Source organism: Arvicola amphibius, chromosome 4, assembly GCF_903992535.2.
Source record: "Arvicola amphibius chromosome 4, mArvAmp1.2, whole genome shotgun sequence".
In the NCBI taxonomy this organism is placed as follows: domain Eukaryota; kingdom Metazoa; phylum Chordata; class Mammalia; order Rodentia; family Cricetidae; genus Arvicola; species Arvicola amphibius.
In genome coordinates, this window is record NC_052050.1 from 43441668 (window position 1) to 43456534 (window position 14867).

The following is a 14867-nucleotide window of genomic DNA, read 5'->3' on the forward strand; positions in this document are numbered from 1 at the left end:
CTGGGATCAAAGGTGTCCACCACCACCGCCTAGCCCCCAGCACCATTTTAAACCAAACATACTGATAGGATCTATATACTCTCAGGAGGCAGACAGAGGCATAAGAACCAAAGGTTCAAGGCCACCCACTGCTGCAAAGCAAGTTAGAGGGTAGTTAAGCAACACATGAGACTCTGCACACAAAAAAGAAATAGAAACAACAAGAATAAGTGAATTTCAGAGCAGACAGGCCTGGCTCACATTTTAGCACCTGGGTATACGGGGTATGAGGTTTTGGGCAGATCCTGCCATCCTGGGCTGTGTAGTGGCATTTGAGTTGTGACTATATAAACAATCATTCTCAAGTTAGTGTCTAAAAACTAGCATTTTATTCTACCTCATAAAACCGAGGAATATTGATGCAGCTTGGCTGAATGATGTTGGGTCATGTGGCTCTGACCAGGTCACGCTAGCGTTTAATTGGCCTGGGCATGAGGTCCAAGATGGCTTTTCTCTTACGTGTGGCTCTCTGTGTCGTCCTGGGGCTTCTTCATCTGCTGTCTCCATGGCTGAACGTCTAACACGGCAGTTCAAGGTCTAAGAATGCGTTCTCCAAGGCAAGAGGAGGACATTGTCTGAAGGCCTAGGCCAGAGTGTGGCGGTCACCACGTTCTACCGGGAAAGCATGTGGGGGAAAGACTGTCAAAGAACTTGAGGCTATCTTCAAGCTGCCAAAAATGAGGATAAAAATACACAAAAAGATGAGAATTTAATGAGATAATGTATTCAGAGGCAAATTTACCAGGAAGCTAATAAAACTTCAACCATAGGGCTCCCTCATTGAGCGGTCTCTCCTAAGAGAGGGAATTCTGCCATCTAATTTTGCATGACTAATTTTTTCTTTCTTTTTTTCTCTTTTATTTTTAGTGCTGGGGATTGAACCTGAGACCTTAAGTATGCTAAACACAATACTTTCCGTTGAGCTATGCCTCTAGTCCCCTCTCCTTTTATCTTAAAATGGACCTCCAAATTGTGTAAGAATCAGGACCTGCCAACCCTGGCTCTGTCCCCAGTGCCTTTAACAATACCCATTGAGCCTGCTGCCTGGCACAGAAGGCTTCTCTACACATGGCCCCTATGTGTGCTGGGCTGGCACCTGGTTCCCTGTGTGCCTGAGGACAAGGTTCCTCCTCACTGTCCTATCCCGCCCCCGCCCCCACCCGGCCCCAGGATCATTTATTCTCTGTTTTCAACATGAAAGTAGAACACACTGAGAATGATTTCATAATCACAAAACTGCCCTCCCAATTGGCCTCTGCATTACCCCCTAACCTCACCACCCACCAGGGAGGAGGGCCAGACCCTGGGCATTCCGCCAAGTTCTTAGCTGGGCCTGTAGATCTCGAGAGGGAATCAAGCTGCAGAGAGGGAAGCCAGCAGGGTGAGGCAGCATTCCCGGTGCCCGGCTTGGTCTAGGAGGCATTGAAATTCCAGGGCCGAAGTCCCGAGACAAAGATCATAATGAGACAGGAAGGTGGCATAGGAAGGAGCCCATTTGCATGACAATAATTGAGCCAAGAATAGCAAGTTAGAGGAATGCAAGGGTGAGGCTGGCAGCTGAGCTGGGCTAAACCTCACAAATCAGTCTACCCCTCTCTGCTCCGCAAGGGAGGCGGAGGCTGAGCCCTGTGCCAGGCTTTCAGAAGGGAGGGAAAGACAAGGACAGGGTCACCAGGGGATTGTGGGAACTCTGGCCAAACTGGACTTTGCCTTCCTTCTCTAGCCAGGAGGCCGTCTTTGTTTGCTTTCTCCTTCATGCATTTGTGGCTGTAGGACTAAGCGGACGGACATCATGGCTGCTCAGAAAGATGTCTGGGATGCTATTGTGATCGGGGCAGGCATCCAGGGCAGCTTCACTGCGTACCACCTGGCCAAACACTCGAAGAGGGTCCTCCTGCTGGAGCAGGTACACTGTCCCTTCTGCTGCACAAGACTGTCCCTTCCTTTTTCCTCACCTAGGGAGAGCTTTTCAGAACTTGCGCGCTATGGGTGAAGTCAAAAGGCTGAACGGCACGGATTCTGTGCACTTCCTAGTTTAGCTACTTTGCGTGAATCTTGACAAATGAAAGGAAAGTACCACCGTCGTCCATATGGAGTTTCTTGGTATATTCTTACTGCCTCTCAGTTCTTGCCCTGGATCAAGCAAGAAGTGTCTCATCTCTCTTCCTTCTTCCTACCCTGTCGTTTCTGTGCCCAAACTGTTGATCCAACCCAGAAAAAGAATCAGTTCTGCTCTGGGTAACCTTAAATAAAGATGGTTTTGCCTAGAAGCAAAGGCTGGTTCAGGTCCAGCTTCGAAGGAAAGGTTCCTCTCTGAATTTTCCCTGCTTCTCCTTCCAGAACCTAGCGGGAGCCTGTGTCGATTCCACCGCCTTTGGGGTATAGCAGCCTCTTTGCTTGATGCACAGGAGCTAAGACTCAGGTCTTCTTTTCCTTAAAGGAAAGGTGGTCACATGGCTACTGCAAATGAGGGTGGCACTGGGAACCTGCAGGACCCCCGGGGGCAGTGCCTACATTGTCCATCACTTGGGGTTTTCCACTTCCGTGGCTTCTCCCTTTCCATTCTGCCTGCAGCTCTCCAAGCTGGTTACCACTTACTCTTCCTGGAATGGTTAGAAATTGCCTTCAATTTCTCTATCCGTTTCCTCAAAGCCCAAGGGATTCCTATCACATCCCTCAGGAAATCCCCATTTTCTTCACACACACCCGCATCCCGAGCACCAATCCCAAGGTAGTTAGTTATTCCGAGTAACCGGAAGACTCCGTGAGATGGCATTTTTCTTCTGATCCGTAAAATCAAGGGGCTAGAGTGGCATGATTTGTAAGGTTCTTTCTAATTCTGCTCTCTTAGGAGTCTAACTGGGGTGGAGCACAATGGAAGATCGCTAACAAAGGGGCTAGCGCTAGAGGATGTGAGAGTCATTTCTTAAAGGGAGAGCTCACTCAGGGCTTCTGAGAAGCTGCTGGCCCGGCAATCGGGCCAGTCAGTGGGCTGCAAGGAGACATGAAAATAGCTAGGCCTGGTGATGGGGGACTCAGATCCCAGGTACTTGGGAAGCTGATGCAGGAGGATTGCAAGTTTAAAGCCTGCCTATGCCATATAACATGACCGTATCTCAAAATAAAAAGTATAAAGAGGGCTAGGGCTCAGCTGCCCAGCACTTGCCTAGTGCGGGCAAGGCCAGAGGTTCAACCCCAGGATCTGAAAAAGAGAAACACTTGAAAGATGAGCTGGCTCCTAAAGGGCAAAGGGAGGATTGAACAAAGGGCAATGGCTTCCCTTGTCTCTCACCCCCTGCTTCTAGTTCTTTCTTCCGCATTCCCGCGGAAGCTCACACGGACAGAGCCGCATAATCAGAAAGGCTTACCCGGAGGACTTCTACGTGAGGATGATGGATGAATGCTACCAGACGTGGGCCCAGCTGGAGTGCGAGGCGGGAACCCAACTGCACAGGTGGGCAAGGGAGGAAGACCTCGAATGTCGGGGATCTACCCCTCCAGACGCTTTGGATATTTAACGCTGTAAGGTGTGATTTAGAAATGCAACTGGAAGGACACATGCCTAAGGGGAGGTGCCAGTCCTATGAAAGCCTCCTGCTCACTGCTACTGTCTCTCCACCAGCCCTACTGGTTCCTACCAGCTCTGAGTTCCAGGCCTGCCCTGCATTAGACTCTGTGTCCAAGGCTGGTACAGATTGTGTTCTGAAAAGCCAAGGAAGGAATCACTGTGGGGAGATAGCTAGAGCAGGGCAGGCCAGCATGGAGCCTTCTGGAGCCATCTTATAGTGGAGTTAAAATGGAAGAAGCAGTATATATAGCCTGTCCTGGAACTCGCTCTGTAGACCAGGCTGGCCTCAAACTCACAGAGACCCAAGTGCTGGGATTAAAGGCGTGTGCCACCACAGCCCGGCTGCATTATAACTCATATCCTAACTTTTAAAAATTACTTATGCATATTTTATGTGTATGAATGTTTTGCTTACATATATGTAGATGCAACAACATGTGTGCCTTGTGCCTGGTACCCAGGGAAGTCAATAGAGGGTGTCAGACCTTGGGACTGGAGTTACAAACATGGCAAGTTGCCCTGTGAGTGCCAGGAATTGATCCTAGATCTTCTTTCAAGAGCAGCAAGTACTCTTAACCACCGTGCCATCTCGCTTACCCCCTAGTATCCTATCTTTTTATACTGAGTTCTCACCCCCATAACAACCCACAAACGCATTTTATTGATACATTATCTCCTGGGAACAAAATGAGAGTGTTCCACGGGCCAGACAGTTTGCCAGGATGTGACCCCGTAGCAGTGCCCTGTTGGCCTGTGGTTCTCTCCAAACTTGAGGGCTCACTGACCCTTCAGACACCCCTAAGGAAGGAAGCAGAAACCACTCCTGCACCCACTCTTTCCTCTGAACTCTTAGCTGAACTCCCTTTACATAACCCTGGCTCTACCCTACAGGGTGGCAGTTATTTTAATGGCTGTGAACCAAGAGGTTACTGTTCTGTTACGAAAACACCATTAACTTAAGAACAAAGTGAAATCCATTATGCAAATACAACCAGGGCAGCTAATTAAGGATTTATTCAGAGACAGAGAATACACCCAGCACCCAAATAAAGGAGAATGTCTTTCTGAGGAGTGGCCTGGCAAATGGACCCTTCTCTGGCAGTTGGCTGGGACTACTACTGAGCATTTTGAGGTAGGAGACATGCCTGAGGCCTTGGAGGGCACAAGTCTGCCCAGCAAATGTTGAAGGATGAGGCAGTCATGAGATGTCTGGAGTCACAATTTGAGTCTGACTTCCTGCCTCAACTCCTACCAGCTACATGGTGATGGTGTGTGTGTGTGTGTGTGTGTGTGTGTGTGTGTTTGTCTGTACCTCTCTTATAGGGAACTGTGAAGGTGAAATGAGACCCTGGAGGTCTTTCCCCCTATTCTCGCCAGCTGCATCCTGGGTCTGTGGGCCTAAAGAGGAAACAAAAGAGATGCAGCAGGGACTGGAGGTGTAGCTCAGCTGGTAGAGTGCTTGCCTAGCTTGCCCAAGGCCCTGGGTTTGATCCCCAGCAGCCCCATGCTACTGGGCACGGTGGTATACCCCTGTAATCCCAGGGCTCAGAGACAGAGACCAGAGGAATGGTACAGTAGCTCAAAGAGCTGCACAGACTTGAGGCCCAGAGTTTGGGAGTCCCTGCATCCGTGTATCCAAGTCTAAAGAGATAAGAAACACTTCTGGTCCCAGGCATTTCAGGAAGGGCCATTCCCGCCACACGTGCAGCTCTCTTAGTTCATGTCACAACTTTATAAAAGGGAAAAGGGCAGCTACTGAAGGTTAGTGTTCTCTCTCTCTCTCTCTCTCTCTCTCTCTCTCTCTCTCTCTCTCTTCCCTCCTATTCCATCTCCTCCTCTTTTGTTGTTTTCAAAATAAGGTCTCTTTGTGTTACCCAGGCTGGCCTCAAAGCCTTGGGTTCTACTGAAGTATAGGGTGTTGGGGACTGCAGGCGTGTGCCACATTGGCCGTGTAGTTGTCGTAACACATTACTCTAAATCACTGAATTACTGTGCTCTTGGTTTGTAACAGGGGTCAGCAAACTTCTTCTGTAAGCCACACAGTAAGTATGTTAGGCTTCCCTGGCCATATGGTCTCTCTTGCAAATATTCAAGTCTGCCATTGTAGTGTGAAAGCAGCCAAAGATGCAAATAAATGAACCTGGATGTGTTCCAATAAAACTTTTATCTAAAAAAAAATACTTTATTTCAAGATACTGAAATCTGAATTTCATATTATTTCTTTGTGGCTTTTAAGGGTTTATTTTTACATTTTTAAAAGATTTTATTTTTCTTATTTTATGTGTTTGAGTGTCTTGCCTGCATGTACAGGTATGCAACTCATACATGCCTGCTGCCCTTGGAGGCACCAGAGGAGGGAATTTGATTCTTGGAAATGGATCCACAGATAGCCACCATGTGGGTGCAGGGAACTGAACCCAGGTCCTCTGCAGGAGCAACAAGTGCTCCCAACAGCTGAGCCATCTCTCCCATCCTATTTTATGTCTACAAGTGTTTTGTCTACATACGTGTATGCACCATCCATGTATCTGGTGCCCAGGGAGGCCAGAAGAGGGCATCTTATCCCCAAGACATATACACTTGTTAGTCATCCCGTGGGTGCTGGGAGCTGAACCTGGGTCTTCAGCAGGAGCACCCAGTGCCCTTAGCCACTGAGCCATCTCTCCACATACCCTTCTTTTTGAGACAAGGCTCTATTTTGTAGCTGGCCCCAGACTTACTAAGTAGCCCAGGCTGACTTCAAACGTGAGATTTCGCTCCCTGCCTTAGTCTCTGGAGTGGTTCTGGGCATGAATACCAGCCTGCTCATGATTTGTGTGCCTTGAAATGGAATTCTGCTTTACATTTTTAAAAATCAACCGCTTAAAAAATAATAAAAATCATCTTAACTTGTGGATTAAATAGACATGAAGCTAGATTTAGTTCAAACTGGTTATGTTGCCCATGCCTGTCTCCAAGTACACCCAGGCCTAAAGAATTCCATGTGGAAAATGTATCTGCTCCGCTGCACCTTTTTTTTTCTTTTGATTTTCGAGACAGAGTTTCTCAGTGGGAATGGAGCCTGGACCTTGCTCTGTAGACCAGGCTGGCCTCGAACTCCTAGAGATCCACCTGCTTCTGCCTCCCGAGTACTGAGATTAAAGGCATGCGCCACCACCCCGCATCTGTGCACTTTAAAGGGAACACGGTCGCCTGTATGAAGAGAGCATTCAGATGTCTCTCAGCTCCAATTAAGAATAATGAAGAGTAATGTGAATGTGCTTTTAAAAACCTTCAAAGCACGACGGAGTGCTAAGTATTATTATTGTTGTTGCTATTATTCCATCATTAGCAAATCCTTTCTTATGGCTACCCTAATGTATTCACGTGTAATAGATTTTTTTCCCCTTTTACTGAGTAGGGAGCAGTACAGATGCTTCCCACTCTCTGAATGGTATCCGAATATAGTTCTCCACCTTTGGGCTGAATGCCATCCAAATTGCCTTAGCTTTGCTCTTAATTTTGATTTTCTAAATGATTTCATCATCTTTGTCAGTCTTGCTTCTCTCTAGCTCCTTCTAGACACACTGGCATAATACCATAAGATAAATGATAGAAATGAGTATATTTAATGTCATCTGATGATGATTTAAAAAACCACGAAAACCTTTCCCAGCTCATAGTGGAGGAGGTTGCCCAATTCTTCTTCTGTTCTGCTTCCCATGACAGCGCATACGAAACACGGGTGGGCTCGGGATATTTGCATATGCTCTGGGAACAGACAATGACATGTGTCGGATCACAAGGCCCGAGTCTTTTGTGATGTGTACAGCCAGGATGCCAGTATCAACGGAAAGGCCTGGCTCTGAGACTCATCTCTTTCCTGCTCCACCTTCTCCCTTTGAGTCCCACTATCCAGCTCCTGACCCTGGCTGCCCCTGCTTCACTGACAATATCAGACAAGATCACAGCCGTAGGCAGTACAGCTGCTGGCAGAACCTGGTGGCCCCCTCCGCAGCTGCTGCTTCCTGTGCCTGCGAAGTGTCTGGCTTGTCAGCCACATCCCCTCCCTGGAGCAATCTTTGTTAACCAATTCCACTTCGGCCCACTGAGCAGAAGATGAAATACAGAGAGCTGTTCCCAAACCAACAAAGACAGCAGCCATTACCAAGTCCCTTCCCCAAGGTGATGCTGAGAGCTGGTTCACCTGGCACTTTGAACTAGAGCAAAGAGAAAGGCAGCCAAAGCCCATGGAGGGATATAGAAGATTCAGGGAGAGCTCTCTGCCCCTCTCAGGGCCTCCCTGCTCTCTCCTCCCTCCTGACCCCTATTTTTTTTTTTTTTTTGGTTTTTCGAGACAGGGTTTCCCTGTAGTTTCTAGAGCCTGTCCTGAAACTAGCTCTTGTAGACCAGGCTGGCCTTGAACTCAGAGTCCTGACCCCTATTTTATTGGGCATTCATTGATCACTAGTTCCCCACTGTATGTGGGCCACAGAGGTATCAACATGGTCCTCCAGAGGGCTCTTCAATGGCCTCTTCTTGGTGCTGGGGCAAAGTGGGCGACATGGGAGGTATAGTTCATACCAAGAGCTCCAGATTCAGGTGATGGGCATTCTGGGAGGTGGTCTGCAAACTTGCTAGGGTTCCCTGGTAACCCTAGGATTTTAGACCCTTCTTTCTAGACTAGCCTTAACTATTCATTTCTTAGTCCCAACCCTGTTTATGTAAAGGCCTTTGTCCCTTTCATTTTTCTTATCCAACTTTGTAGCTTGTGTCTGAGAAAAAGAGAGAGAGAAAGAGAGGGGGGAAGAGGTGGGGGATCCCTAAGCACAGGTGTAAGAAATTGATGCAGAATGAGTAGTCTATTTATTGGGATCTAGGAAAAGCCATTAAGAAAATAAGCACTTAAATGATTTTCAATCTGCCTGTGGAAGTCATCTGTCTTCATACTTGGGGAAAGGCCCGGTCTCCAATCCTGGTTTTGATTGACTGATTTCCAATGCGCTGCGTATTTCCCATAGGAGCCTCTCACCTGTCTCCCATAATGACAGGCCTTAGCATTTCCAGGCAGTGTTTTACATTTATTTCTGATTTGCTCATAATGGTCAAAAATCTCTCTCCAATCCAAGGCATTTCTCCAACAGTGCACGGTTTCCCTCAGGCCAAATAGCTCAGCTGTGATCCACGGAAAATGAGAATTTCCCAAACACATCTTCAGACTTGGGGAGGGTCTAGCATCACAGATTCAGATGGAAAATTTCCCACTGTTAGATCAATATCTGGGCTAAGAAATAAATGCCACAGGGGCAGAGAGCTGGAGCAAAATGATTACAATCGGCACAATTACATCCACCGCAGAATCAGCTCACTGATTACTCCCGGGGTTGGGGAGCTCTGGCTTCATCCACCAGAGGACGACTTGGGAATTAGAACATCACTCAGCATTTCATAAGTCGACAGATATGCCCGTTGTCTTGGCACAAGTTCGTTTTCCCCATACAACATGTCTCTGTAAATGGAGTTCTGGTTCAAGGAAGGAAGGTAGGAAAGAAGGCAAGATGGAAGAAGGGAAGAGTACAGGAGAGACCAAGGCTGCCATACTGCAGTCAGGGTTTAAGAGTCACTCTGTGGGGTTTCTGGACCAGAGAGCAGACATTATATCTGTGTAGGTGAGCTGTAAGCCGCATCTTTCCCACAAGTCTACTCAGCCTGGAGTCTGTCAGGTAAAAAGGTTCGAGAACACCTGGCTAGGTGTAGTGCTACATGCTTGAAGTTCAACATTTGGGAGACGTGGCAGAAAGACCTCAAGGCTGAGACCAGACTAGGATACACAGTAAGTCCCTTTCTCAAACAAACCAAAACACACATCTGAGACAGGGGGTGTGGCTTGGTGAGGTATTTCCCTGGTGTGCAGGAATCCCTGAGTTTCAGCTCCAGCATCGTTACCTAACTACAAGACCCTGGGTACTTTCATATTTGGAGATGCTGGGATGGGACCCAGGGACTTGTGGATGCTAGGCAAATACTCCCCACTAAGCCACACCCCCACCCTCACTCCCAGCCTTTGGGGTGGCTTCTTAACTATCTTGTTGACCAAAAAGTTGACTAGGCAAATTTTCATGACCTAAGAATTAATCTGAAGTTCGTTTGGGAGGCTACGGAAAGAGACTGGCTCCTGGCTGGGGATTCTGTCTCATCCAGCCTAAGCTGAGTTTTGAAGAAGCAGAGTCGGCGTCGCTATCTCACCGCGAATGCTGGGTAGGCGGGGGCCATGGCGAATGGATTGGGCACGCTGCGCGGCTCTGTGTACTGACACCGGCCCCCAGGCCCGCTGCATCCCTACCCCCTCCCAGTCTCCGCTTTAATCCCCACAACCAGATAATGTGGGATTTGGAAGCATGTAATATCCATGAGACTCCATTATAGGCTATTACGAGCTTTATAGGCAGTACCTGGGGGATGTGGCTGGCTGCCGCTGTGCTGTGGGGTTGCTGAAGCCGAGAGGGAACGTTGGAGCAGTCCCGAGGGGCAGAGGCACCTTTCCATTGTTTAGATAGCTCCCCCCAGAAGGGACTTCTGGTTTCTTCTAGCAGAGTCAGGAAGCATCAAAGGGAACTGGCTGTCTCCTTCACAGAGTGAGAAGGGCAGGAGAAGCCTGTCGAGATTCAAAACCAGAGAGTCTCTGAGTCTGCTGTTGGCGAAAGTGCCGCATGTCTGGGGTGATCTTCTGGGGCGCTGAAGGCTTGGCAACCCTTGAATGTTGAGGGCAACCCCAGCCATCACGCAGCCACAAAACAGCCAGTACCGCTTCCATTCAATGTCCTGGGTTTCTTTTTTTTTTTTTTTTTTTTTTGGTTTTTCGAGACAGGGTTTCTCTGCAGCTTTTTTAGAGCCTGTCCTGGAACTAGCTCTTGTAGATCAGGCTGGCCTCGAACTCACAGAGATCCGCCTGCCTCTGCCTCCCGAGTGCTGGGATTAAAGGCGTGCACCACCACCGCCCGGCCAATGTCCTGGGTTTCAAAGGAAGAATTTGGGACTTGGAGTAGTGAGTCACTGGTCAAGGTCATATCAAGGTGACACCTGGATTAGAAGCAGAATCAGACCTCCTTAAGCCACACACAGAGAAGGAACAATGAAGCCCACAAATGCAGAAGGACAAGGCAGTACATGCTAAGAACACAGACCAGGGTAAGGGTGGGGTGGGAGGGGGAGTTAGAGAGATGGTTGGGTTCCAGAGGACCCGAGTTCTGTCCCAGCACCATGTCGGGAGTTTCGCAGTTGCCTGGAACAGTCTGGAAACCAGCTGCAGAGTCTAGATGGCTTCTCCTGTGCTCCGAATGTCTGGTCAAGCTGTAATGATGTAGACATGGGTACCTTACTGAGGAATGAGGATAGGTGATCAGGGCCATGACAAATCCCTTCACCCAACTGGCCTTTTCTTTTCAAAACAGGCAGACTGACCTCTTGTTGCTGGGAATGAAGGAGAATCCAGAATTGAAAACAATCCAGGCCACTCTGTCTAGGCAGGGGATTGAGCATGAGTGTCTTTCATCAGCTGATTTAAAGCAACGTTTCCCAAACATTCGGTTCACCGGGGGAGAAGTGGGGCTCTTGGATAAAACTGGAGGTGTCCTCTATGCAGACAAGGCCCTCAGAGCCCTCCAGGTAAGGCTGTGCAGCCCCAGGGGCAATACAGGTCCCTTCTCTGTGCATCCTGGCCCCCACAGGCAGCCCCTGCTGAAGTCAATATGAAGGTTTTGCCTTGTTCACGTTGGTCCTAAGGCCTAAGGCAGGGCTTTCTCTCTCTCTCTCTCCCTCTCCCTCTCTCATCATGGTTTTTCTGTATAACCACCCTGGCTGCTGGAACTCACTCTGTAGACCAGGCTGACCTCGAACTCACAGAGATCTGCCTGTCTCTGCCTCCCTAGCACTGGGATTAAAGATGTGCACCACCACCACCCATCCTAAGATTCTGAAATCTTGTATGCCCTAAGTAGGGGACTCTCGGTCTCCCAGGGTGAATCACATACACAACTAATTAATTTCACGGGCCTGCCCTTTCAGCATGTAATTCGCCAGCTCGGAGGCACCGTGTGTGATGGAGAGAAGGTGGCAGAGATAACACCTGGTCTACCTGTCACAGTGAAGACCACCTTGAGGAGCTATCAAGCCAACACCTTGGTCATCACTGCTGGTCCCTGGACCAACCGGGTTCTCCGTCCCCTGGGAATTGAGTTGCCTCTCCAGGTAGGGAAAACTGGAGGCCTGAGAGTCAGTAGCTAAGAAAAGACACCTTGGAGCCAGCCAGGCTTGACTTAGCCTTGGACCTTCTACTTCCTAGCAGTCATCATTAGGCAAGTTTGCTCAGCTCTTTAAGCGTCAGGTTTACCAGCATGGGAAATAACAGCTACCTCGAAAGGTTATTGGTCAACTGATTTATCTGGCATGTCTGGCGCCTCCAGGAGAAGGCCAGACTTAGAGTAAGCACTGAACAAGTGGGAAGTGCATCGGCTCCTGAGAAGATGGTTAAGGGGGGCTGGGGTGCTGCTGTGGGAGAAAAGTAAGAATAGGGACAAGATGGATTTAGAGACCTTTGTACCACAGTGTATAGATCATGTCCATGACACCAGAATTAGGTCAAGCAGGTTGGATGGGAAAGGGCCACAGGACCCTACCAGAGTCTGCTGTTGTCGTTGGTAGAGCTTCATGGTTTCCCTCTTCATCTCCTACACCAAGACCCTTAGGATCAATGTGTATTACTGGCGAGAGAAGGTCCCTGGGAGCTACAGTGTATCACAGGCTTTCCCGTGTATTCTGAGTCTGGGCCAGGCTCCCCACTACATCTATGGGCTTCCAGCATCAGAGTACCCAGGGCTGATGAAGGTAAGCAAAAAGGCTAAGAAGGCTACTGTGCTCCTGGGTGCCCATGCGGTTCTGGGCATTCATATTTAATTCATATTCTAACACACCTCTTTAGGACCCTCCTGGTGTCTGCTTCACTATGGGCCATTTATAGCATAATATCATACCTCCCATCCCTACCCTGAGGTCTAGGGTGCCTGCCTTGTCCTTATAAATAAAAGATGGGGCTGGGGATGCTAACGCATAGCACCTGCCAGGTCTGGGGACTGGGGTGATGGGTGGAGTCACCCTGCGTCCAAGACGTTTAGAAGGTCAGCTTTACAGACCATGCTATTCTAATGGGGTTGTAGCTCGGCTATCACCATGGTGACAGTGTGGACCCAGAGGAGCGGGACTGCCCCACAACCTTCTCAGACATCCAAGACATTCAGATTCTAAGCCACTTTGTCAGAGAGCACATGCCAGGCCTCCAGCCCAAGCCGGACATCATGGAGCGCTGTATGTACACGGTAAGCAGGCTGTTCCAAGGTGCAGAGCAGCGGAGGAGAGGGGACAGACAGACCCTACTCCATTTGACCTCTGACCCAGTATGCGACCTCAAACTAGCCAGCCTATTCCTGTGGATTGGTTTGCCTCGATAAGCGAGGGACCTGTTAGAGATTATTCATATTCCTTTTTATTAGGCAGCGAGGCTTTCGCCTGGCAGTCCCTCCCTATATTTCCCAGAAGAGCTTTAAAGCAGTTCTTGGCAAGATGTTCCCAGTTGAGCAGGCCTTGGGGACAAAGAGAAGAGACAGATGCTATCGGGCCCGAGGCATCTTGGCTAAAGTTAGTTCACGAAGATGACTACCTCCAGTGTCCATGGCACAGTAGGAGAGGGACAGCTGTTCAGAAAGAACCAGCATGTCTGGGGGGATGGGACAAGCAGGGCAGACCTCAGCCCCATTCGTTCTCTCTTGAAAGAGTCCCAGGCCAGTTCCTGACAGAGCCTGTAGCTCCTACCCCTCCTGTCCTCAGAGGACACAGCTATGACTTTCTTTCTAGAACACGCCCGATGAGCACTTCATTCTTGATTGTCACCCGAAGTATGACAACATTGTCATCGGTGCTGGATTCTCTGGTGAGCTTGAGGATGGGGAGGTGGGGAGCCTGCAAACAGACCTTCTGAAGTACCAGAAAAAAGGGGATTGTGCATGCATTAACTGAAGTCTGGACACTGGGTGTATAGGGAGGGTGGGCAGTCCAAAAACGGGGTACTTGTGGCAGGAGACAATTTCTAGCTTTGGGATGAGACTAAGAGGAGAGGTGGCGCTGTCTGGGTGTGGGGGGAACTTCTCTCGAGCACAGAGTCTGTACTTGAAGGTACGCAATACATTCTTCTCTCAGGGCACGGATTCAAGTTGGCCCCCGTTGTGGGCAAGATCCTCTATGAGCTAAGCATGAAATTACCGCCATCTTATGACCTGACACCGTTTCGGATAAGCCGCTTCTCTACATTGAGCAAAGCTCACCTTTGACCCCAGCTGACTCTCTCCGGGGTGGGGGGCAGCCCTCATGGGGATGACTTCTGGGAGAAGGAAGTGGCCTTGCCATGTTTCCCTTCCTTCTGCTTCTAAGGACAAGGACGCTCCTGTAAATAGCAAACGATTGACCCTCTTTTCACAGTCACCCTTTCCCATGCTCAGAAAATCAGCCAGAGATTCGCCATCACAGACCAGCAAGGAGCTTAGGAGGGGCCCGAGATGGGCTCAGTACGCTAAGGGGCTCCTTAAATTTCTCTTTGCTGGGACGTTGGATGAACTTGAGCATGCTCTAATAAATGAATATTTGCCAGAAAGAAAACGTGGTTGCTGAAAAAATAAACTGCGTTGCACAATGTCTGAGGAAGCCTTTATTTTCTATGTAACTCTGCTTCTTATCGGCTCTAACGATCTATTAGTGCCACAGAGCCCGTTACCCGCAGGAATCCACGGAGTCTCTGATCCATCGACGCACTGTGTCCTCCTCGTCTGCTGCTTTGTCTCATTCTCATCTTCTCCCCGGATCTGTAAAGATGCTCGGCTCCCCACTCTCTCATTAAGGTGTATTGTCAGGTCCTTATGAAGACGGAACTGTTATACCGGAAAGAAAGCCAGAGACACACTCGCTTAGAAACCCCCGTTCAATGTTTGAATGTTAAATGTGCCATTTTATTATCATTAGGATTGCTCCCACTTAATGGAACAGCATTAGCACCGAGGCGGCTGGCCTCCTTGCACTAATTGCTTTGGAAGAGAATGGGGCTTGTAACTACCCCTGGGTGGGTGGAAGGGTGAGGGGTGTGAACAGGGATGCATGCAAGGTTGATGTGCTTAGACGGTACCCAAAAGCCAGGGGGGCGGGGGACCTCCAGAGAGGGCCAGTTCCACCCTGGAGAACA

At 49.1% G+C, this 14867-nt stretch overlaps 1 protein-coding gene and 1 long non-coding RNA gene across 2 annotated transcripts; one reads left to right on the forward strand and one right to left on the reverse strand.

The window, feature by feature from the left end:
- Window positions 1-345: 345 nt before the first annotated feature.
- Window positions 346-2230, reverse strand: LOC119811866. The gene is made up of 2 exons (XR_005285026.1): window positions 1324-2230; window positions 346-707 (listed from the first exon to the last, which is right to left on the reverse strand). It is a non-coding gene; the product is annotated as an uncharacterized LOC119811866 (long non-coding RNA).
- Pipox (pipecolic acid and sarcosine oxidase) lies at window positions 1769-14326 on the forward strand. Its single transcript, XM_038326008.2, has 8 exons — window positions 1769-1945; window positions 3345-3493; window positions 11038-11251; window positions 11651-11833; window positions 12323-12469; window positions 12799-12957; window positions 13493-13568; window positions 13835-14326. Exons 1-8 carry the CDS (start codon window positions 1832-1834, stop codon window positions 13963-13965), a joined length of 1173 nt encoding a protein of 390 aa, XP_038181936.1. The 5' UTR covers window positions 1769-1831; the 3' UTR covers window positions 13966-14326.
- Window positions 14327-14867: the final 541 nt, after the last annotated feature.

Excerpts from the sequence above, each read along its gene's own strand:
- Pipox (XM_038326008.2), top strand. The coding sequence starts at position 1,832 with ATGGCTGCTCAGAAAGATGTCTGGGATGCTATTGTGATCGGGGCAGGC. Across the intron at positions 1,946-3,344 it reads GGGTCCTCCTGCTGGAGCAG|TTCTTTCTTCCGCATTCCCG; the intron begins GTACACTGTCCC and ends CCCTGCTTCTAG. Across the intron at positions 13,569-13,834 it reads CATCGGTGCTGGATTCTCTG|GGCACGGATTCAAGTTGGCC; the intron begins GTGAGCTTGAGG and ends TTCTTCTCTCAG.